This window comes from Gopherus flavomarginatus, chromosome 4 (assembly GCF_025201925.1).
Source record: "Gopherus flavomarginatus isolate rGopFla2 chromosome 4, rGopFla2.mat.asm, whole genome shotgun sequence".
Classification (NCBI taxonomy): Eukaryota; Metazoa; Chordata; order Testudines; family Testudinidae; genus Gopherus; species Gopherus flavomarginatus.
In genome coordinates this window covers 30,715,279-30,740,709 of record NC_066620.1, presented here as the reverse complement: position 1 = coordinate 30,740,709, position 25,431 = coordinate 30,715,279, and the positions used below count along the sequence as shown (strand labels likewise).

Here is a 25,431-nt window from a genome sequence, read left to right as displayed (position 1 = left end):
TTGGCTAAGTGACCCTGCTCCGTTCAGCCATGAAGGGGGGAGAGATGTGACGAAGTGGGGGGTTTTCTTGGGGTTTTCTGTGTTTTCCAGGGTTTGCATGCACAGCGAGTGGGACTCAATGTCCCTGGGAGTTACTGGTTTAACGAGGTGAGGGGAGAGGGAGTTTGTTGTTACGGAGGACCGGAGAGGGACTCGGGACCCCAGCTCAGGAGACACAACCGGTTCTGGCCAGTGGGAGGACTTAGGGCTGCAGAGAGAGGACTCCGGTGACCTGACCAGCCGGTTCCAGCCAGAGGAGAGTTGCAAGGAGAGGAGACCCAGGCCTTCCTGTTTACGACCCTGTTTACCTGGAGAGAAGACAATGGACAGAGGCGGGGCTTGAGGCCGGGGATATCAGAGGCCCAGCTGGGAAGCAGGGGGGCTCGGGGGCTGGCGAGGGGAAGCAGGCAGAGCCCACCTGGATGCAGGGAGACTAGGATGTGCTGTTACTGTGAGAGGCCAGGCCTGAGGCCCTGAGAGTTTCCTGTGCTGTATTCAACTCAATAAACCCTCCTGTTTTATAGTGGCTGAGAGTCACACCGGTCTAGAGAACAGGGTTGCATCAGCCCCTTTTGGGGTGAAGAGGTCCAGGAGGTCCAGAGTGCATGGACTCCCGGAGGGGGCCCACGGCAGAGACAGACGTGCTAAGGCTCAGAGAGGTGCGGCTCCAGGAGGTGGAGGGGCCTGACCCCGAGAGAGAATGGACCCCCGAGAAGGGCTGTCTCACTGAAAGGGGCACCCCCCACGGACCACACAGGGCCAAGAGTGGGCACGATCTGTGAGTCTGTGACAGAGCTAAATTCACCTTGGGAGTTCTATTCAGTTACGTTATTAACACTGATGACCTCTCTGTGCCAGGAGTAAAATTAGCCCCTGGTGTTTGTTTTGTTAATTCAATTCTTTGAAGTCTGTGCCTTGAAATCTCTGAATATTCACACATTTCCACATGGTGGTACTGGTAGACAGTAACTATTCATTCCGTGCTGTCCATATAACTTGTCAAAATTTTAGGAATTGTGTGTTCATTAGGTTACATTCAAGTATCTCAGAAAATTTGGAGAAAATGTTGGTTAGAAGAAGTCATGGTAGTCTTATTTTTAGCATATTGTGCTAAAAGTCCAGCTACCCAATGATCCAGTTTACCCAGCAGTATTTAAAATCTAGGTGGAATGGCCCTATACTCATTGATACAGAGTGAAATCTCTTAATGGTGAAGTGCTATATATAGTTGTAAAGAAAACTGTTGATTTTAATTCTATTAAATATAAAATCACCTTGATAAAATATTCAAGGAAGGGGAACAAAAAAAATGATAGTTTGAAATACAACTTTAATTTAAAAAAATCAATATGCCATGTACAATGTTTTGTTACAAGATTATCAGCTTGATTTGTTTTGTACTTATACTGACAGAACAAAATGATATTTTGAATTAAGCATAATATTGATTCAAAGTTATTTATAAATGATTAAACTGATAGCTGAATATTACTAATGTCAGTAATTAGTTAGAACTGTTGATCAGCAAAGACAAATACAGTTAAAACAGATATATGGAAACTGGTACTGTAATTGAGTATTATGTCATGTCATGTCATGTCAGGTAGGCTTAACTAAAAGGAACACCTGAAAGCATACTTTTTTTCCCAGATGTTTGTCAGCTTTGTACACTTAATGTTGCATCATCTAGAAATATGCAAAAAACAGCAGCTTGGCACTACAATTAATGGAATGCATTATCAAATTCCTCTCTAGAGAAGGGCAATAGAAATGGCAGCTAGAGAACCATCCACAATCATTACAGGGTTTCTACGTGGATATCCAGTAACAATCAGTTTCCTCTCTTGTTCTCTTTCCTGGATGAACCACACAAGCATTGTAGCATGTTTATTTACAAGCACCAAGAATTTTCTGCTGTGCATTTCTTTGTCCATAACTACTAATTTTTGTTTCTCCTTATTGTTAGAGACTCAGACCCAACTCCCATTTTGTCAAAGATTTCCATTGACTTCAATGGGAGTTTGACTGAGCCCCTAACCACTGTATGTCAAGTGCTCATCACACATAGCAATGCTGTGAGAAGAAATCCAGTTTGTTAACACCTGTCTGAGAAAACAGAACTTGTGTACCTGTTGTAAATAAACAGATTTAAAATCTTTACCTAAGCTAATGTTAAAAAAAATTATATAATACATAGGTTGGGAAAAGAGTGTCTGTACATCTGGGTATAGTGCTTAGATTATCCACAAATATAAAGTTTGTTTTTAAAGTCATATGATACATAGAGTACATAATTAGGAACAACCCAAATTTAGGTGAATAGATTTAACAATACAGTTTAGATATTAGAATCCAAATACGCGGGTACATCACTCATGAAAAGTTGTACAGAAATTTGGTTGTGGAAAGCAAAATATATCGATGAGTGAAGACTGTCACTCAGTAATTGAGAATTATGTTGGTTGTCCATTTAGAAAATACAATCCATGAGGAAAATATTTGTCAGTTTCCTGACTGCTCTTCTCATAGGCAGTCTAGTTCATCCCTCCTGGTATTGCTGATGTCCAGTTATGTGTTCTAGGTAGGTGTCCCTCGACTACCTGACGGCATCCAACACCATGAGTTGCCACATCAGCCAAGCGTAGCGTTGACCGATTCTGCATTCTTTCAGCACTCGCTCATTACTGGAGTCCCATGCACCTAAGGCTCCGACAATCAGTGCATTTGTCTGGACCTGGTAACCCTTAGCTCTCAAGGTTTCAGCCAAAGGGGAACATTTCTCTAAATTTCGAGTTCGGGCATCGTGGAAGGCTGAGGTCCTGTTCTCGAATGGCACTGTGACTTCCACCATAATGATCTTTTTCTGGTCTTCATTGGTGATGATGATGTCTGGTCGCAGTTGGCTGCCAGTTCCAGGGATGGCGGAGGTTACGGTAATCTTCCCCATGGGTGGTGGAATGCCTCTGGCCAGGCAATCTTGGATTGCGTTGTGTCGCAGCTGAATTATACTAAGAAAATACCCTACTCTGCATCAGTGATTTCTGCTCCAAATGTAAAACTGACCTGCGAGATTGCAAAATTCTGCTTCCACTTGGCAAAAGAGCAACAGTAATTGCTCTTTGGTAATGTTAGTAAATGCTGACATTTTAAGTGACCAATGTAGTTGAATGAGTTTAAGTGCCCATAGCATTAGCTGGAGCCGAGCAAAAGGCAGACATGCTGCGCTAGCTTCCCCACACAATTCTGTCAACATCATCAATAATGACTTGTGCTTCCAGCCCTGAGCTACTGTTGAGTAGACACTGATCATCATGTACAATTATACCAGTGATCCTAGTGTGTATTCCTGTCTGCCCCAAGCACTAAGCCAAACCACATACGAACCCAGATAACTTCAGTGCACATTTTTAAACAATTAAACCTTAAAAAAAATCAGAACTTTGATCATAACAAAATAAAGCCAGACCAAAAAAATTCTGGTTAAAAAACACAAAATTCCTAAAGGATATAAATCCGTAAAGCCTGGTATATAAATATAACCATCAATTTTCCTCTGTAGCAATTTCCTTTTTAGATGGCAATGAAAGGATAATTCTAACTTTCCCTGTACGTTTGCATTACCCTCTGCCTTACAGTTCAAGGCAGTGATCCCGTACAGGCCTTAGTTTCAAACCAACATCTGGAACTTGAGTCTTTAAAGACATCCAAAACAACAAAAAACAACAAGTAGTGATTAGCCACCTTTATAACTCATAAGGCCAGATTCTCAACTCGTGTAAATTGGCAAAGCTGCAATGAACTTAATGGAGCTACGCTGATTTATGTCAGCTGAGGGTCAGGCCCTGTTCACCGAGGCACTGAAATAAATTAGCCTCACCTTGGCATGGGAATTTCAATCAAGATTGCCTGAGATTTTGCATTCAACAATCTTAGAGGAAACAGTGAGAGCAACATTTACAATCCCTGAAGGGAGACAATTAGCAGTTTTATTCCTGAGGAAGTTCTCTCACTCTACATTATGTGGAAACTCTTACTGAGAAATAAGTGTATTCTTGTGCTGTTCACAAACATGGAGATTTATAAACTGCATATTTACAAACTGCACTCATTTATGTAATTAATCCTGCTGCACCCTACCCAGGTGCTGATTTGTGCCATAAGTATTTTGGATGTTTTTACTGTTAAATATCGATAAGGCCAACAGACAATTTTTTTAGAATAGTGATATTAGTTCTCAACATGGAGCATGAGACCATTCACATGTAATAGATACTTTGCAGAGAAATATATTATAGTCTGTACACTAAGGGCTCAGTCCTGCAAACCTATAACTGTACAATCAGTGCTTACTCACGCCAGTAATCCCATACTGGGCTGCTCATTTGAATTAAGGCTAATTAAATGACTAACAATTTGCAGTATCAGACCCAGAAGCATTACAAAAATTGTGAACAGTGGATTTTCTACTACTGTATTTATTATACATTAGATCATTGCACTTCTTACAATAAAAAATATTTACTATGGAAATTAATTCCCACTAACATTTTCCTTCATTGTTTTCATATTTAAAGAACACGTAACCATGTATTACAGTGGCTCAACTCCTTTTACTGCATTAGGCAGTTGCTAGCCTTATCTGGGTCTTCTCCATCAAGCCTGATCCACTTCTTTTCAATTTCAACCTGTGGTTAGAAAATATACATGTACAACATTAGCAAATGATTAAGTATTAGAAGTCTGATCGCACACTACTGAAGTCAATGGGACTTTTTACATGGACTTCAGTTGGTGCCGAATCAAGCCCTACAGGTGGAGGCCTGAAATACAGGACTCGAGAGCCAATGAATTTCAAATCACCACACCCAAAATTTGTTTGGTGGGGAAAAGGGAAGTTGGTTTAGCAGGTCTTGTTTGTGCCCCATTTCTAAAAACCATGTGTTCAGATCAAGGATATTCTTTTATTAAATAATTACTGTGTTCAAAGCCATTAAACCAACAAATAAATGCATGCAAGATCATATGCTTAAAATGTAAGTCACACATAGGGCCTTACCAAATTCACCATCCATTTTGGTCAATTTCATGACCAGAGGGTTTTAAAATTGGTCAGTTTCATGTTTTTAGATGTTTACATCTGACATTTCAGTTTTTTGTGAGGGTCCCAAACTAAAATGGAAGCGTGAAGCGGGTCGCAAAGCTATTGTAGCTGGGCATGGCATTGACACCCTCACTTCTGTGATGCTGCCAGAGCTGGGAAGCTGCAGAGCTTCCTGCAGCTGGGGGAGATAACCAGAGATGGGTCTGATCTCCCCCCAAGAGTGGCCATGTAGGGGAAGAGGAAGTCCTCTCCCTCCCCAGCCCAACAGACTGGCAGCTGGAGCCTGGTGAATGGTAGAAGACCCTGACTGGGGTGCCCACCCTGTCCTTCCCCTCCAAAACACATTTCAGGGGAGAGGTCTGATTTCACAGTCCTGACATGTTTTTCATGGCAGTGAATTCAGTAGAGCCCTCACATACTTTGTAAATGGTGTATGAACAAAAAGACTGCAGAAAGCAAAGTGAAGACTACCTGGTAGTTGTAGCAAGTTTTCTTGTTCAAATGTTTCTGGGGCTGAACATCACACTCTATGCCCAACGATTTTACTTCAGTCCCCGAGGCACACACATCAAGCATGTCAAACTGTACAGTTGCAAATGGATACCAGTCAGAAGGTATTTCCTGGTCTGATCCAAGTTCTAGTTTGTAAGACAGACTGTGTGGCTGATATGGGCCTTTGAAAGCAAAAATCACAGTTCATTATTTTCTTCTCCATTTTCTCTCCATTATTTTCTCTTTCTCCAATAAACATGGTTAATTTGTTAACTGGGTATGGTAATGCTATTTTTTAATAAACTGTAGTTGTTACATAATGCAAGATTACTCTATCATCTGTCTAGCTGTTTATAAAGTGCCTAATCACTTGGTATCTAGGCATAAGATTACATCCGTTATCATTTTCTGCCTGTTTCAACATATTTCTATAGCTGTCATCTTAGTTCTTTCAAATCAATTTTCTCAAAAGTCACCAGATACATTGAGGGCTGGATTAATGGATGGACACCATAAACTTGTGTCTAGGGCCATGGCTCCTGGATTTAAGTGATTACATTAGAATCTCAGCTTTCATTTTTAAAATAACTCAGTTTCTATCTCGCATGGGTGTGAAGAAAAGCTTGAAAACATGCCCCAAGTATAATCATGCTGTGCTGTCTGCCAACAGTCTGAAAAAATAGCCCTCCGATGGACAAATTACCCCATGTATCTCAATGGGGTGTTAAACTCTGAGGCCTGGTCTACACTTAAAATTTAGATCAACATAGCTATAGCGCTCAGGGGTGTGAAAAATCCATATCCCTGAGCGCCATAGCTATGCCAACCTACTGCTCACTGTAGACACAGCTACGTCGAATGCTCCCAGTCAACCTAACTACTGTTGCTGGAGGACATGGAGTTCCTACAGTGGCAGAAAAAAACCTTCCATTGTTGTAGTCTACATCTATGCTAAGAGTGTACAGCAACATAGTTATGGTGTTGTCAGGGGTGGCTCCAGGCCCCAGCACGCCAAGCACGTGCTTGGGGCAGCAAGCCGCTGGGGGCACTCTGCTGGTCCCCGTGAGGGCGGCAGGCAGGCTGTCTTCAGCGGCTTGCCTGCGGAGGGTCCCGCAGCTTCAATGGACCTCCAAAGCCACAGGACCAACGGATCCTCCGCAGGCAAGCCACCGAAGGCAGCCTGCCTGCCGTGCTTGGGGCGGCAAAATACCTAGAACCGCCACTGGGCGATTTCACTATGTTTCTGTAGCGTCTATTGTGTAGACATGGCCTAAGACCCACTGCTCTGGGCAGCTTGCCAGCACTCCCTTAGCAGAATATAATGTGTGTGGCAGTAGAACAAGAGAGCAGTACAGAATGCCACCCATCCAAGCACGTGCACCCCAACTGTTCAGATAAATGTGTGGGGACCTACTGCTACCCTGGTCTCTCTAAGATGTGAGGGAGCTCTAAAAATCCAAAAGGCGGGGGGAATCTCATGCCACCATCCCTGACTCTTTACAATTGCATGGGTCCCCCAGCTGCTGCATGGGAGTGCAGCCATAGTGGGGAGGGGGTATGTGTTGCAATATGCCCCCAAATTGCCTTAATATGGCCTTGGATCCTATACATTCAGTTTTTTAAAATAACTGAGGAGAAGCAGGGGAGTTCATTTTTCCATCCCTTGGCATACAAGCACTTCAGGGTGAACAGCATGTGTAGTATCAGTATAGAGAGGAACTGTGTACTTTAACCACAGTTTGGCTTCAGGCAGGAAAGCACTGTTACAAAAAGGACTGACCATACTTTGTGAAGGGAACTGTAGGTTTAGATTTAATCCATTACAGTGAATGACATGTCAACCTGCAGCATAAGAGTGCCTATTCTTTATGAATTTACATTTCTCAGTGGCAACCACTAAACAGGGAGGATGAAACTAAATTCATGTGAAGGTAAAGAAAAAGATTATATGCTTAGCATTATTTGTCATGTGGATGTCATCAACACACAGTGCAATACATTCACAACTTCATCAGCAATTCATAAGGCAAAAATGGACCTTTGAAAGAAGGTAGACAAAGCAATTACCCACAGCATCAATGCATTGTGACAGGGTAAACAAAAACTGATTTACCTATCCTATTAAAATAGGAGGAGGGTAAATAAAGTGACCTTTATTTTGTAAAAGTTACCACTGACATCAGAGAAACAGAGTTCTGATGTTAGTTCTGAATATCTATTACTTGTATTAATCAGTTCTTACAACCTTAGACTGTCATATGGAGTACAGATATACTTCAATGTAACATTTTAAAAGTATTTCAGAAATCTTGAAGTCTTACTCAAGACCTTGTTTTTAACCAACTCTTATCCTGAATCTTTTACTGAGACAAGATCATTATCTATATTTATGGCACTATAATTAAATCTTAGTCAGAACTTCTACTACAAGTCCATATTTTCAGGATGTTTAGTTTGGTGTGAACACAATCCAGCATGAAATGTGGCATATAAAATAGGATTTTCAAAAGCACTCAGCACTGGCCTAACTGCACTCGCTGAAGTCAATGGTAAAATTCCCAATGAATTGAAAAGTCCACCCATAATGTCTCTAGCAAGGAGAACATCTTAAAATAGATTTTTTAGAAAATAACACATATTTGACCAATTTTGATGGCAAACTAGCAGCTGGAGCCCAGTGAATGGTAGCCCCCTGCTGGGGCACCCCTAGTCCTTCCCTCTAATAGCTACATTCCGTGACATGTTTTTCACAGCCATGAATTTGGTATAGCCCTACCTATCATAGTGGCCAATGTTGTTTCCTTGTTCTCTCATGTCAGTCTTTATTCATCTGTTGTCTCTTGTTTTACACTTTGATTTTAAGTTCCTTGGGACAGGCTCATTTTTTGCTCTGTGTTTGTACAGCACCTACCACAGCAGAGTCCTGGTCCATGACTAGGGCATTTAGGTGGTACAGTAATACAAATAATTAACAATAATTTATATCCCTCTCATGTCTCTTTCCATCTCCAGTACTTTCTCACAGCCTGACCTGGGCTGCTTCCTCATCACCCATAGCATTTGCTGATGCTGCAACTCCTTCCCTTTCCCCTTGCCAACTGCTCGACACTCTCCAGTCCCAGTTCCATCCCTCAGTTTCCTTGGGGTCTCTCACTGAACGCAGAGAGGCTCCCTGAAGGCTGGAAAGGCAGAGAGGGGAGTATCTGTCATGAACCCCAGTTACTCTGGTAGATAGTCAAAAGCAGGGGAACTGAAAGGGGATGCCAAGAAGGAACCATAAACCATGAGTCACAGATCAAAGCCAAAAGTTAGGCACTTCTAGTAGAAAATTGCTTCTCAACCCTGTATACTTTACTAGAATCTTCTATGTGGTGGATACAAGCAACATTCTGGGCCAACTATCTTTTTCTCATCCATACACTGATAAGACCATTCTAAGCTGGTGAATAGATTCATCACACCAAGCAGTTTCTGCCTATCTGCTGAGTCTTTTTCTCAAGAGTGTTTATAAAACAAAAGAAAAATAAGTTAAACTGAAAAATTGCTCAGGAGATATTCTCTCCAGTCCTGTGACCTTTGGGCATGAAGCCCAGTCTTCTCAAAAGCACCATGTGTCATGTCTTTCTAGCCAGACACTCTTAAACCCTTTCCCTACTCAAACGGAGTGGTGAGCTGGGCTGGAACAAACCTGATGGCCTCCCTGTACCTGAGTTTGTGGGTCAGTCTTTCTACAGTGGGTATCAGTGCCCTGTAATGGATGAAACGCCAGAGCTACTCAAGTGTTTGAGATCTCACCCTTTAGTGACTGCAGTCAATAAAGTATAATGCCTCTAATTCTACCAAATGTGCAAGAGTATTTAATGCAATGTCATTAGTTAACATACTTCTAAAAACAATATACTAATCTGATTCTTATCTGCTGGTAACACTGTGATACCACACGTTCTCACAGAGACTTTACGGCCATAGGACCAAATCCTGTGCACCTTATCCATGCAAGGAATCACATTGTCTTCAATAGGATATAGCATATTAATTACAGTAACCAGAATTTTGTTCACTTTAACGTTTTTTCACTTGGAGGAGGGGAGTGGGAACGGGAGGGCATATTTACTAAAAATCTATGTGTACATTGTTTTCCTAATGTCTTCCGCACTTTTATTAAGAAATGGAACACATTTTCATTCATTCTATTCTACTCCATTTTCAATGGGTAGCACTTTGAAAGAAAAGAGCTATCCCTAAACAGAAAGAGTACATTTAGAGATGATATTTCAAACAGCAGGCAGGTGCATATGTATTCCACATACAGGTTGAGGCAACTGAAATTTAATATTTCCTTTCTTTTTATCCTCACACACAACTATTTCAAATTTGATGACAATATATATCTCCAGATCAGTGGCACCGCTATGGGCACCCGCATGGCCCCACAATATGCCAATATTTTTATGGCTGACCTGGAACAATGCTTCCTCGGGTCTTGTCCACTCATGCCCCTTCTCTACCTACGCTACATTGATGACATCTTCATCATCTGGACCCATGGGAAGGAGACTCTGGAAAAATTACACCACGATTTCAACAGCTTCCACCCCACCATCAACCTCAGCCTGGACCAACTACACGGGAGGTCCACTTCCTAGACACCACGGTGCAAATAAGTGATGGTCACATTAACACCACCCTATACCGAAAACCTACCGACTGCTATGCCTACCTTCATGCCTCCAGCTTCCATCCCTGGCACATCACACGATCCACTGTCTACAGCCAAGCACTGAGGTACAACCGCATCTGCTCTAACCCCTCAGACAGAGACAAACACCTACAAAATCTCCACCAAGCATTCTCAAAACTATAATACCCGCACGAGGAAATAAGGAAACAGATCAACAGAGCCAGACGTGTACCCAGAAGCCTCCTACTGCAAGACAAACCCAAGAAAGAAACCAACAGGACTCCACTGGCCATCACATACAGTCCCCAGCTAAAAACCCTACAATGCATCATCAGGGATCTACAACCCATCCTGGACAATGACCCCACACTTTCACAGGCCTTGGGCAGCAGGCCAGTCCTCGCCCACAGACAACCTGCCAACCTGAAACATATTCTCACCAAGCAAAGAGTCCTGTGGCACCTTATAGACTAACAGACGTTTTGGAGCATGAGCTTTCGTGGGTGAATACCCACTTCGTCAGATGCATGTCATGCATCTGACGAAGTGGGTATTCACCCACGAAAGCTCATGCTCCAAAATGTCTGTTAGCCTATAAGGTGCCACAGGACTCTTTGCTGCTTTTACAGATCCAGACTAACATGGCTACCCCTCTGATACATATTCTCACCAGTAACTGCACACCGCACCATAGGAACTCTAGCTCAGGAACCAATCCATGCAACAAACCTCGATGCCAACTCTGCCCACATATCTACACCAGCGACACCATCACAGGACCTAACCAGATCAGCTACACCATCACCGGTTCATTCACATGCATGGCCACCAATGTAATATACGCCATCATATGCCAGCAATGCCCCTCTGCTATGTACAGCGGCCAAACTGGGCAGTCTCTACGGAAAAGGATAAACGGACACACATCAGATATTAGGAATGGCAATATACAAAAACCTGTAGAACACTTCAACCTCCCTGGCCACACTATAGCAGACCTTAAGGTGGACATCCTGCAGCAAAAAAACTTCAGGACCAGACTTCAAAGAGAAACTGCTGAGCTTCAGTTCATCTGCAAATTTGACACCATCAGCTCAGGATTAAACAAAGACTGTGAATGGCTTGCCAACTACAAAACCAGTTTCTCCTCCCTTGGTTTTCACACCTCAACTGCTAGAACAGGGCCTCATCCTCCCTGATTGAACTAACCTCGTTATCTCTAGCTTGCTTGCATATATATAGCTGCCCCTGGAAATGTCCACTACAGGCATCTGACGAAGTGGGTATTCACCCACGAAAGCTCATGCTCCAAAATGTCTGTAAGTCTATAAGGTGCCACAGGATTCTTTGCTCCCTTCTTTTTGTGTCTGCTCTATATTTCCATCACAAGAGTCTCTCTCTCTACCTCTCTTACACACACACAATATCAAACTGGGAAAATTTAACATCCTAAATTATTTTAAGCCAAGGGCACGCTTATAAAGGACTACAGATATCGGATATAAAAGTTAAAAATGGGAAAGAACTATTTAAAAGAGTTTATTTGCTTTTTTAAAAAACAGTTTAGCATTTAAACTTTTGAGTGATGGAGGGTCTAAAAGGTTAGACTGTTGATTGGAGGTGGTGACTTTGTACTTAAGAATAAATGAAAGATGCACTTAAGAACATAAGAACGGCCATACTGGGTCAGAGCAAAGGTCCATCCAGCCCAGTATCCTGAATACTGACAGTGGCCAATGCCAGGTGCCCCAGAGGGAGTGAACCTAACAGGTAATGATCAAGAGATCTCTCTCTTGCCATCCATCTCCATCCTCTAACAAACAAACAGAGGCTAGGGACACCATTCCTTACCCATCCTAGATAATAGCCAGTAATGGACTTAACCTCCATGAATTTATCTAGTTCTCTTTTAAACTCTGTTATAGTCCTAGCCTTCACAACTTCCTCAGGCAAGGAGTTCCACAGGTTGACTGTGCGCTGTGTGAAGAACTTCCTTTTATTTGTTTTAAACCTGCTGCCCATTAATTTCATTTGGTGGCCCCTAGTTCTTATATTATGGGAACAAGTAAACAATTTTTCCTTATTCACTTCCTCCATACCACTCATGATTTCATATACCTCTGTCATATCCCCCCCTTAGTATCCTTTTTTCTATGCTGAAAAGTCCTATCCTCTTTAATCTCTCCTCATATGGGACCCGTTCCAAACCCCTAATCATTTTAGTTGCCCTTTTCTGAACTTTTTCTAATGCCAGTATATCTTTTTTGAGATGAGGGGACCACATCTGTATGCAGTATTCAAGATGTGGGCATACCATGAATTTATATAAGGGCAATAAGATATTCTCTGTCTTATTCGCTATCCCTTTTTTTACGATTCCTAACATCCTGTTTGCTTTTTTGACTGCTCCTGCACACTGCGTGCACGTTTTCAGAGAACTATCCAAGATGACTCCAAGATCTCTTTCCTGATTAGTTGTAGCTAAATTACCCCCCATCATATTGTATGTATAGTTGGGGTTATTTTTTCCAGTGTGCATTACTTTACATTTATCCACATTAAATTTCATTTGCCATTTTGTTGCCCAATCACTTAGTTTTGTGAGATCTTTTTAAAATTCTTCACAGTTTGCTTTGGTATTAACTATCACTTTGCCACCTCACTGTTTACCCCTTTCTCCAGATCATTTATGAATAAGTTGAATAGGATTGGTCCGAGGACTGACCCTTGGGGAATACCACTAGTTACCCCACTCCATTCTGAAAATTTACCATTTATTCCTACCCTTTGTTCCGTGTCTTTTAACCAGTTCTCAATCCATGAAAGGATCTTCACTCTTATCCCATGGCAACTTAATTTACATAAGAGGGACCTTGTCAAAGGCTTTCAGGAAATCTAAGTACACTATGTCCACTTGATTCTCCCTTGTTCACGTTTGTTGACCCCTTCAAAGAACTCTAATAGATTAGTAAGACATGATTTTCCTTTACAGAAACTGTTGACTTTTGCCCAACAAGTTATGTTCTTCTATGCGTCTGACAACTTTATTCTTTACTATTGTTTCAACTAATTTGCCCAGTACTGACATTAGACTACCAGTCTGTAATTGCTGGGATCACCTCTAGAGCCCTTTTTAAATATTGGCGTTACATTAGCTAACTTCCAGTCATTGGGTACTGAAGCCGATTTAAAGGACAGGTTACAAACCATAGTTAATAGTTCCGCAATTTCACATCTGAGTTCTTTCAGAACTCTTGGGTGAATGCCATCTGGTCCCAGTGACTTGTTAGTGTTAAGTTTATCAATTAATTCCCAAACCTTCTCTAGTGAAATTTTAAAACTGTGACAATTCCTCAGATTTGTCACCTACAAAGGACGGCTCAGGTTTGGGAATCTCCCTAACATCCTCAGCCATGAAGACGGAAGCAAAGAATTCATTTAGTTTCCCCACAATGGCTTTATCATCTTTAAGTACTCCTTTTGTGTCTCGATCGTCTAGGGGCCCCACTGGTTGTTTAGCAGGCTTCCTGCTTCTGATGTACTTAAAAAACATTTTGTTATTACATATGGAGTTTTTGGCTAGCTGTTCTTCAAACTCCTTTTCGGCATTTCTTATCACATTTTTACACTTAATTTGGCAGTGCTATCCTCCTTTCTATTTACCTCACTAGGATTTGACTTCTGCTTTTTAAAAGATGCCTTTTTATCTCTCACTGCTTCTTTTACATGGTTGTTAAGTCACAGTTTCTCTTTTTTAGTTATTTTACCACGTTTCTTAATTTGGGGTATACATTTAAGTTGGGCCTCTATTATGGTGCCTTTGAAAAGTGTCCATGCAGCTTGCAGGGATTTCACTCTAGATTCATAGATTCATAGACTCTAGGACTGGAAGGGACCTCGAGAGGTCATCGAGTCCAGTCCCCTGCCCACATGGCAGGACCAAATACTGTCTAGACCATCCCTGATAGACATTTATCTAACCTACTCTTAAATATCTCCAGAGATAGAGATTCCACAACCTCCCTAGGCAATTTATTCCAGTGTTTAACTACCCTGACAGTTAGGAACTTTTTCCTAATGTCCAACCTAAATCTCCCTTGCTGCAGTTTAAGCCCATTGCTTCTTGTTCTGTCATTAGAGGCTAAGGTGAACAAGTTTTCTCCCTCCTCCTGATGACACCCTTTTAGATACCTGAAAACTGCTATCATGTCCCCTCTCAGTCTTCTCTTTTCCAAACTAAATAAACCCAATTCTTTCAGCCTTCCTTCATAGGTCATGTTCTCAAGACCTTTAATCATTTTTGTTGCTCTTCTCTGGACGCTCTCCAATTTCTCCACATCTTTCTTGAAATGCGGTGCCCAGAACTGGACACAATACTCCAGTTGAGGCCTAACCAGCGCAGAGTAGAGCGGAAGAATGACTTCTCATGTCTTGTTTACAACACACCGGTTAATGCATCCCAGAATCACGTTTGCTTTTTTTGCAACAGTATCACACTGTTGACTCATATTTAGCTTGTGGTCCACTATGACCCCTAGATCTCTTTCTGCCATACTCCTTCCTAGACAGTCTCTTCCCATTCTTTATGTGTGAAACAGATTGTTCCTTCCTAAGTGGAGCACTTTGCATTTGTCTTTATTGAACTTCATCCGGTTTACCTCAGACCATTTCTCCAATTTGTCCAGATCATTTTGAATTTTGACCCTGTCCTCCAAATCAGTTGCAATCTAGTCACTGTACCTTTTAATTTTTTTTTAATTAACCTCCTCATTTTTGCATAGTTCCCCTTTCCGAAATTAAATGCCACAGTGTGGGGCTGTTGAGGTGTTCTTTCCACCACAGGAATGTCAAATGTTATTATATTATGGTCACTATTTCCAAGTGGAACTGTTATAGTTACCTCTTGGACCAGATCCTGTGCTCCACTCAGGACTAAATTGAGAATTGCCTCTCCTTGTGTGGGTTCCTGTACCAGCTGCTCCAAGAAGCAGTCATTTAAAGTATCAAGAAATTTTGTTTCTGCATTTCGTCCTGAGGTGACATGTACCCAGTAAATATGGGGATAACTGAAATCCCCCATTATTATCAAATTCTTTATTTTGATGGCCTCTCTAATCTCCCTTAGCATTTCATCGTCACTATCACTATCCTGATCAGGTGGTTGTTAATAGATCCCTACTGTTATATTCTTATTAGAGCATGGAGTTACTATCCATAGAGATTCTATGGAACAAGATTTTTACTTCATTTGATTCTACATTTTCTTTCACATATAGTGCCACTCCCCCTCCTCCCCCCACATGACCTGTTCTGTCCTTCCGATATATTTTGTACTCCAGAATGATTGTGTCACGTTGATTGTACCCACTCCACCAGGGTTCTGTGATGCCTATTATATCAATATCCTCCTTTAACATGAGGCACTCTAGTTCACCCATCTTTTTATTTAGACTTCTAGCATTTGTGTACAAGCACTTAAAAAACTTGTCACTATTTATTTGTCTGCCCTTTTCTGATGTGTCAGATTCTTTATGTCAAAGTTTCTCGTCTGATCTGTCACATACTTTATCCTGGTCCATCCTCTCCTTCTGACTAGAACCCAGAGAATCTCTATCAATAGACTCTTCTCTAAGAGAAGTCTCTGTCCAATCCACGTGCTCCTCTGCAGCAATCAGCTTTGCCCCATCTCTTAGTTTAAAAACTGCTCTGCAACCTTTTTAATGTTAAGTGCCAGCAGTCTGGATCCACTTTGATTTAGGTGGAGTCCATCCTTCCTGTATAGGATCCCCCATCCTAAAAGTTTCCCCAGTTCCTAATAAATCTAAAGCCCTTCTCTCTACACCATCGTCTTAACCATACATTGAGACTCTGAAGCTCTGCCTGCCTACCTGGTCCTGTGCATGGAACAGGAAGCATTTCTGAAAATGCTACCATAGAGGTCCTGGATTTCAGTCTCTTTCCTAGCAGCCTAAATTTGGCCTCCAGGACATCTCTCCTACCCTTCCCTATGTCATTGGTACCTATATGTACCGTGACCACCAGCTCCTCCCCAGCACTACACGTAAGTCTATCTAGATGCCTCAAGAGATCCACAACCTTCGCACCAGGCAGGAAAGTCATACGGTTCTCCCAGTCATCACAAACCCAGCTATCTATGTTTCTAATGATTGAATCTCCCATTACTAACACCTGCCTTTTCCTAATGACTGGAGTTAAAGGGTTAAAGTTTCGCTGGGCTTTTTCAGGATGTAATTTGAATTTCTTGGTGGTAAAATATAAGTTATCTTGCTATTTTGATCCATTTGTTAATCTACCTTCTTGCCCCCCTATTTCTAGAAGGCGTAATTTCTGGAAATTGTATTACATACAAGAGAATGTAATAGTTGTCATTGCCTTGCACAAAATATTCCAAACGCCTCACATACACAATGCATATCCAAGGGGCCTTCATTCTCCAGCACTATTTCTTGTATTTTACAGTGCAAATATTTATAATAAAAAATAAATATAAAGCAAGCACTGTACACTTTGTATTCTGTGCTGTAACTGAAATCAATATATTTGAAAAAGTGGAAAACACCCAAAATATTTATATAAATGGTATTCTATTATTGTTTAACAGCACAATTAATCGGTCTTAATTTTTTAATCACATGATTAATGGCAATTAATGTTTTAATTGCTTGACAGCCTTAAATAAAAGCATAGTTGCCCCCCCCCTTTTATTTATTTTGCAGTGGGCATTTATTTAATGTATCACCACCACAAAGAAGGAATATAACCCAAGGCACTGTGATATCACTATTGATATTTTTCTGTGAATACAAACTCAGAATATTAGTTAGTCCACAAACGTGGTACTAGATGGCTGTGCTTTCACAAGGAAAGTGAACATGTCAAAGTTGAAACTCAACAGACCTCTGGACTCCAAGGGAGATTGACCACAGCACCTTCTAACTACACTGACACTATCTCTTGGCATGAAGATGCTATAAGCTTAAAACTCCTGGGTTCTGGTCCCAGCTCTGCCACTGACCAGCTCAGTGACTCTGGTCTGTTTTTGACTCCCATCCCATCTTTGTCTGTCTTTCCCCTTTAAATTGTATGTTATTCACGGGCAGGAACCATTTTTTATTATGGGTTTACAGAGTGTTTAGACCAATGAGGCCCTGGTCTCAGTTAGGGGCTCTAGGCACTACTGTAGTACAAGTATTGAAGAAGCTACTGCCATCAAGATAAAATTGCTCATTAGAAAAAACATTTAAGGCCAAATTCTTCTCTCATTAAAAGGCCCAGTCCATCTCCCACTGAAGATAATAGGAGTTGGACTGGTACTGGGCTCTTACACTGGTGTAAATTAGGAGTATTTACCCTGAAGTCAGTGAAATTATACAAGTATAAGAGCAGCATGAGAGAAGAATCAGGCTCCTCCAGTAGAAGAGCTGTACCCAAAAAGTACTATTTTGATAATGCAGGATATATTTACTTGAGTTTTTATCCGGAAGTCTGTCTATCTTCCACACTACAGCCCTATAGGCACTTTCATATTTTGCTGTTCCAATTGAGACCTGAATTACAGGATCAGATTCAACTTCATGTAAAGAACCAAGGCATGTTTTTCTGTTCATTTTTGCTTTTAGGGACTTCTGTCTTTGGAGATTCATTGTCCAAAGTGCTTTGATCCACTGTGCAGGAACTGGAAAGCGTATCATGACATTTTCACAGTATTTCACGGAGTGCAAACGTGCTGGAATCAGACAACTAGAAGACATGTTTATAAAAGCCTGAAGTTCAATGTATGCTCCCTGAACAACTACTGCAGCCTTTAAAGAAAATGGAAGGTCTTGCCCATTATACAGTGTTTTGAAGCGCATCAGTTCTAACCTACAGGCATCCAGGGGTGTAAACTTAATAATTCTAGATTGCTCAAACTCATGTGTTTTGACACACTTATGGAAATGGTAGTCAAGAATATCAATCCACTTCTTCTCCAGGTCCTTGTCAAAATAACGCTCATCTCTTTTCTGAAGTTCTAGATCATTTAAAGTAAAAAAGCATTCAGTATTGCCATTCACAAAACACATACAATAAATGTGTGTGATGACAGCACTTTCTACAAGTTTTCCTTCTGTTTTAGTGATTTTCCCCCAAAACTTATCCACTATTTCTACTATAATTTCTTGTTCCTCATAATTTCTCTTTTGCTTACAGATGGCTGGAAGCTTCATTAACTCTTCCTCAACTGTTGCAAGGAAGTCAGTGAAGTCATTGTAATTCGTTGTTCCTAACTTTAGCATCTGCTCTACCTCTAGTTCATGGACCACTTCTGCTTTGGGGTGGAATTTTCTTTTCTCTGTATAAGACACATATTCAATCTTCACGGTATGGATTTTTCCTGAAACACTACAGTTCTCTAGCTTGGGTTCTGACAGTTTACAGTATGGTTGGAGCTGGAATTCTTTGAAAGGTTTTTCAAGGCCCTTCTCGTAGTACATTTGTAAAATGCCCCCAGGTAGGACTTTAAGATAAACAGGACCCCACTGCCGAGATGACATCATATTCTTCTTCTCAGGAATTCTTAGCATGAAAGGCCAACCATCTTTTTTCTGGCTCCTGAAGAGACTGTGTGGAATGAAAGAAGAGAGATTATGCCATGCATGTATGCTGGAGGCAGACAGGCTTCCCGAAGTATCAGTTTGCAAATGGTCAAGCCTTTCACAGATATAACTGAAGGAATTCTGATTGAGACTTTTCTGATCATGGCAACTGTCTTTTTCTTTAGGATGGCAAATACTTCTGCAAAGCTTTTTATCCTTTCTTTGTGCGTCAACATTATAAAGAGACATGCTAGTTGAACACTCCTCTTTCCAAAATAACGTTGAAAAAGCACAGTCATTCTGAAAATATTGGAAGCGTTCCAATTCCAACTGATCTTCTAATTTATTGCACCTTTCTTGGTAAGTAGGATTTATTTCACCCACAGCAGCTTGTTTAGAGAATAAAATCTTAGGTGGATTATCATTAGCTGCAGTGCTCAGTTTCTGAAAAGCTAAGGAAGTACAAGTCCCAGGTGGTGGGTGAAGATTAATGTTTGATGACAATTCAGGAATAGGATAAAGAATGTGAATTCCTGATTTGGGGATACAGGGACTTCCTGGATACTCTTTGGTAGGTGTAGAAAGTGGAGAGTTACTAGGAAATCCAGGATTTAAGTAAAAGTCAGCTATAGGAGAAGAAAGTGGGGTGCTGCTTGTAGAAGATGACCTACTGGAAGATTCATGCACATTAGTAAGATTGAGGTTAAGACCATTTGCTGTACAGGTATTATGCTCTTCCACTGATTGTTGAGGAGACTGAAAGAGAGGTTCATCATCAAAAGTGACCCAGTTTGCTGGATATGTGGAACACATCTTGCAGAAAAAAACTTGAAACACTTATACAGGTATCACCTCTGAGTCATCTGTTAAGAAATAACACAAAACAAGAACAAACATGATAAGAAATAAATGCAATTACTTTTGAAAAAAACTTATAAGTCACAATTCATAATGCCTACATTTTCATGAGCATCCAGTTTTGGGCGCCTCAATTTTCTGGATGCATGACTTGAATCACCTAAGGCTCGATTTTTAAAGTACTGAGCACCCATAAACCTCCAATTGATGTCACAAATTCGGCACCCAAACTTAGCAGACAGCTTTGAACATCTGATATACACACCCACACACACTGTAAGTGGAGCTGACAGAAATACCAATAGGTAAGGTTGCCTAACATTTTCCATTATAAGGCTTTGTTATCTTTGGCAACTTAACTGTTTGAGCTGAAATTTTCATGCTGGGTATCTGCCTCATGATGAACTTTTTGGAAAAGTTCAGTAAAAATGGCTCGTCTGTTTCCAAGATGGAGGCTAGGGGGAAAATGCATTGCTTTGCCCATATTAAAAAATTCTTGCAACTGTTTTGCTGAGAAGCTATAGCAGCTCCACGCTTTGGGGCAGAAACTTACCATTTGGAAGAGCGGCATGTGTGCGTGTGAAGGAAGCTGGGTTCTCTCACCTATGCCCTTTTTTGTTCTCTGAAATTTCACCCAAATTTGGCTGAGTTATAAGCCTCTGAAAATATAAATTTATATATCTCAGAAAGCAGCAAAGAATCCAGTGGCACCTTATAGACTAACAGACGTTTTGGAGCATGAGCTTTCGTGGGTGAATACTCACTTCGTCAGATGCATGTGTAAGTGGAGCTGACAGAAATTCATTGTGGCTGGCAGAAAAATTCCCTGAACATTCCATCTGTACTGAGCCTGATCTACCTACACAGAGTTCTGTGCCAGCCACAATTCACATGCTCCAACAAGAGGCTGAGCAGAACTGAGGCCAGGGAGCCTGATGCCTAGGCAGCATGGAGGAAAAGGAAACAGTCAAACTCAAATGCATACAACTAGGTGCAGAGGAACAGGACAGAAGGGTCCTATGGAGGAAAAAAGTAATTAAAGACTGTCATATTACATAATCATAAAGGGACATAGTAAGCTTGCACAGGCAACTTGAATTCTGGCATTTCCTAACTTTTGAGTGCTACACTTTACAAACTTAAAACATTCTTAACTAGGGCTGTCAAGCAATTAAAAAAATCAATCGTGATTAACTGCCCTGTTCAACAATAATAGCATACCATTTATTTAAATATTTTGGATGTTTTCTACATTTTCAAATATATCAACTTCAATAACAACACAAAATACAAAGTTGTATTTGTTGTGCTCCATTTATATTTATTTTGTATTACAAATATTTTCACTGTAAACAAAAGAAATAGTATTTTTCAATTCACCTAATACAAGTACTGTAGTGCAATCTCTTTATCATGAAAGCAACAAGAATGCTGAGAAGACGAAGATTTCAACTGCGGAGACTGGTTGTATTGAGACCTGTGTATTAAGAACTGTAACATCCAATGGGGTAAGAAAATTGCTCGATCTAAATACTGCCTAGTGTAATAAAGTTTAATATTTAGATTATGTGCTTATCTTTTATTTTCTGTGGTATCTATTTTGCTTGAAGTGCTTGGGAAATCTCAACTCAGGTTACAAAGGCTAGGGCATGATCTCTCCACATTGAGGGTGGGGCGGACTAGGTAATAAACTTACACTGGTCGGGCTTCTGACCAGGGCAAGACAGTACAGCTCTGGGGTGTAAGGCTGGGAACTGGAGGGAATTATCTGGTGCCTTTCTCTGAGTGATTTGTGAGTGGCTCTGGGAGCATTCATGCAATCAGGCTGGGTGTGGGGATCCACATGCTCTTGCGCTGATTGATAACAGCACCTGGAGGGGTTTGCTGCTTGTCACTACCAAAGCATTGTATCTTCAGGGAGAGGGACATGGGGCTGCAGAGAGACAGGGACAGGTGCTGGGTCAGGGAAGACACAGTCTATGCCTGAGGTGACAAGGCTTGAATTCTGGTGGGGATAGGTGCAGAGGGGTACAGGGACGGGGGGAGTCAAAAACAGGCAGTTGGTGTGGCATAGTGGCAGGGGAGGAGAAACAGGTAGGTGCATGCTAAGGGACAGGGAAAGAAGGGTAACCACTTGAGCACAGTTCCCTTCCAAACCTGGAGTGGAACCCAGGATTCCTGACTTTCAACTTTCTTTTGGTGTCAGCAAAGAGCTGTGAATCCCACTAGCAAAATGTGTCCTATCAGCCTCTGGTGGCTGGTCCACAATGAAATAACAGCCTTGTACAACCATCTGTTACTCCATTAGCGTGCTAGGGATCTACAGGTCCAAACTCTGCTAATGACCTCTGAGGAGGGATTGGGGGGAGACAATATGGTAGATACTTTTGACAATTTTGGCCTTAATCTCTCTGTGCATCAGTTCCCCAGCTGTAAAATGGTTATTATAATTTCTCCATTATAACACCTACTGGTGTTGTGAACATAAATTCATTCATGTTTGTGAAGTGCTCAGATACTATGGTAACAAGTGCCACAGAAAAGCCCATGAGGAAATTAATAATTCTGTATTTAGTGCAGGGTTTAGATGGTGAGCAGTAAATAAGGCCTGAAGTCACATTTTGGCTAAAAATAAATAATTAATAACTACTTATTCAGTAAGCACCATCCATCCTGTGCACTGAATGAGACAGTGTACTGTGGAAAAATTAGTATATGATCATGTAATTAAAACTGTATCAGAATACATTACACACACACAAGGAGATGAATTGCCTGTGCAAGCTTAACCCTGGAATTCCCTAGCTTGTGAAGGCTTAACTGTACAATCTTAAACAGGTTCTATAAACAGTATTTATTTTGTGTGTAGATTGGATTTTGCTTGTAATTTGTGGGATGACTTTCATTAAAAGAAGTGAAGATCAGATACAGGGAACTGAAGATTATGTGAACACCCAACAATACTCAAAATTATTTCAGTTTCTGATTTAACCTGCTTCCTGTAGAGAAAAGCTCTTTTTATTTATAATATTGTTCTATTTAGGCCATTAAGCTAACGTAATGCTTTTGAACCTAATGAAGTAATTTTAAACGTAGTTTAGAAAACGTTAGCACTGCAAATGTAGTTTCGCCATATAGCACTCTGTTCATCTTATTGTTAAAAAGAACACTAGCAGATAGTTTAGCCCACAAAATTAGTTGTTTCTTTGAGAGGGTGAGGGAGAGTTTAATAATACCAAGTAGTAAAAATTAGTCATGTGGGGCTTCTTTGTTTTTGTTTTTAACCTCAACAGATTATTTCATAGATACCAAGGCAAGAAGGGACCACTGTGATCATCAACTCTGACATCATAAATATTACAGGACATAGAATTTCCCCAATTAATTCCTAGAGCAGATCTTTTAGAAAAACATCCAATCTTGACTTTAAAATTGTCAGCATCCACCATGACCCTTGATAAATTATTCCAAAGGTTAATTATTGTTAAAAATGTACACCCTATTTCCGGTCTGAGTTTGTCTAGCTTCAGCTTCCAGTCATGGGATCATGTTATACCTTTCTCTGTTAGACTGAAAAGCCCATTATTAAATATTTGTTCCCCATATAGGTACTTACAGACTAATCAAGTCACCCCTTAACCTTCTCCTTGTTAAGATAAATAGATTGAGCTCCCAGCCTATTGCTATAAGGCATATTTTCTAATCCTTTAATCATTCTCATCACTCTTCTCTGAACCCTCTCCAATTTACCAATGTCCTTCTTAAGTTGTGGGTACCAGGACACAGTATACCAGCAATATAACCTCTCTACTGCTACTCTAGATAGCCCTTTTGGCACCAGTCACACTGAGAGCTTATGTACAGCTGCTTATCCACCATGACCTCCAAATCTTTTTCAGCGTCATTGCTTCCCAGGATACAGTGCTCCATCCTCTAAATAAGGCTTAAATTCCTCGTTCCTAGATGTTTACATTTAGACATATTAAAATGCATATTATTTGCTGATGCACAGCTTACTAAGCAATCCAGGATGCTTTGTATCAACTACTTGCCCTCTTCAATACTTATTACTCCCGTAAACTTTTCTCATCTGCGAACTTTATCAGTGATGATTTTATGTTTTCTTCCAGGTCATGAATAAAAATGTTAAACAGCCTAGGGCAGAGGTTCTCAAACTGTGGTCCGCAGACCACTAGTGGTCCGCAAGCTCCATTCAGATAGCCTGCGGATAGTTCTCTCCAAGGTGCACGCCTGGGCAGCCGCACACAGGAGAATGAAGGGCCACCTACCTAATTAGTGACTCCACTAATCAGGTGCCTGGACCCTGAAGAAGGAGCACATGTAAGGTGAGGTGGTGGCTTTGGGGGGAATAGGGGGTAGGTGGGAGGGGGCAGTGGGGAATTTGGGACATGCAGAGTTGCAGTAGCCAGAGAAACAGGTGATTTTCCCCAGCTCCAGGGCTGCGGCTGCCGGGGAGAGATGGCCCTTCTTCCCAGCCTCAGTTCTGTAGCAGGGAGATACCTGCCTCCTTCCCAGCCCCAGCTCGGGGGCTGCCACAGCGGGAGAGAGAGGACACATCGATTGCATTAGAAAGGTAAGACTACTGATATTAAAATATGAGTTGTGCGCTTTTCTTTATAGAATAAAAAAATTAATTATTATTAAGGGTGTTTTTTATTTAGAGCTTTTATCCAAAGAGCTTTACAATAGTTAGCTAATGGTACAAACAACATTTGGAAAGCTCATTAAGTGGTCCACCGAGACCCTCAGCAATTCTCAAGTGGTCCGTGAAAAAAAAAGTTTGAGAACCACTGGCCTAGGGCCAAGAACCAATCCCTGCAGGACCCCTCCAAAAACACAGCCATTAGATAATGATTCCCCATTTATAATTACATTTTGAGAACTAGCAATTAGCCAGCCTTTAATCCATGTAATGTGTGCCATGTTAATTTTATAGCTAATTTTTCAATTAAGAGTCATGCATTACCAATTCAAATGTCTTACAGAAATCTATGTATATTACATCAACACTATTACCTTTATCTACCAAACTTGCAATCTCACCAAAAAAAGATATCACCTTAGTTTGATGGGATCTATTTTCCACAAACCTATGTTGACTGTCATTATTTTTATTACCCTCCTTTTATTCTTTATTAATCAAGTCCTGTATCGGCCATTCCATTGTCTTTACAATTAAACATTCTTCTAGAAGAGGGGAGGGCAAACTATGGCTCACGGGCCGCATCCAGCCCATCAGAGCTTTCAATCCAGCCCGTGAGATTGCCAACCCCCAACGCAGTGGGGCTAAGGCAGGCTCCCTACCTGCCCTGGCCCCACGCTACTCCCAGAAACAGCCAGCACCATGTCCCTGTGGCCCCTGGGGGAGCAGAGGGCTCCGTGCACCACCCTTGCCTGCAGGCACTGCCTCCCGCAGCTCCCATTGGCCAGGAACAGGGAACCACCTGCCCTACCCCACCCCCAGGAGCCACTGCCAGACATGCTGGCCACTTCCAGGAATGTTGCCAGGCCAGGGCAGGCAGGGAGCCTACCTTAGCCCCACTGCACGCCAGTGTCACCCTGGAGCTACTCGAGGTAAGCAGCACCAGGCTGGAGCCCGCTCCCCAAATCCCTCCTGCACCCCGCACCCCAACCCCCTGCCC

At 41.4% G+C, this 25,431-nt stretch overlaps 1 protein-coding gene across 2 annotated transcripts in view; it reads right to left on the bottom strand.

The window, feature by feature from the left end:
- Positions 1-1,398: 1,398 nt before the first annotated feature.
- STON1 (stonin 1) overlaps positions 1,399-25,431 on the bottom strand; it is a 29,994-nt gene continuing 5,961 nt past the window's right edge. The window contains exons 2-5 of one of the 2 annotated variants that reach the window (XM_050951841.1): positions 20,322-20,427; positions 17,800-19,773; positions 5,612-5,814; positions 1,399-4,724 (exon numbers count right to left, since the gene is read on the bottom strand). In XM_050951841.1, coding sequence (XP_050807798.1) covers positions 4,650-4,724; positions 5,612-5,814; positions 17,800-19,723 — 2,202 coding nt within the window. In that variant the 5' untranslated portion in view covers positions 19,724-19,773; positions 20,322-20,427 and the 3' untranslated portion in view covers positions 1,399-4,649. The remainder of the gene's footprint in view (positions 4,725-5,611; positions 5,815-17,799; positions 19,774-20,321; positions 20,428-25,431) is intronic. The other variant, XM_050951840.1, reaches the window with a different exon arrangement.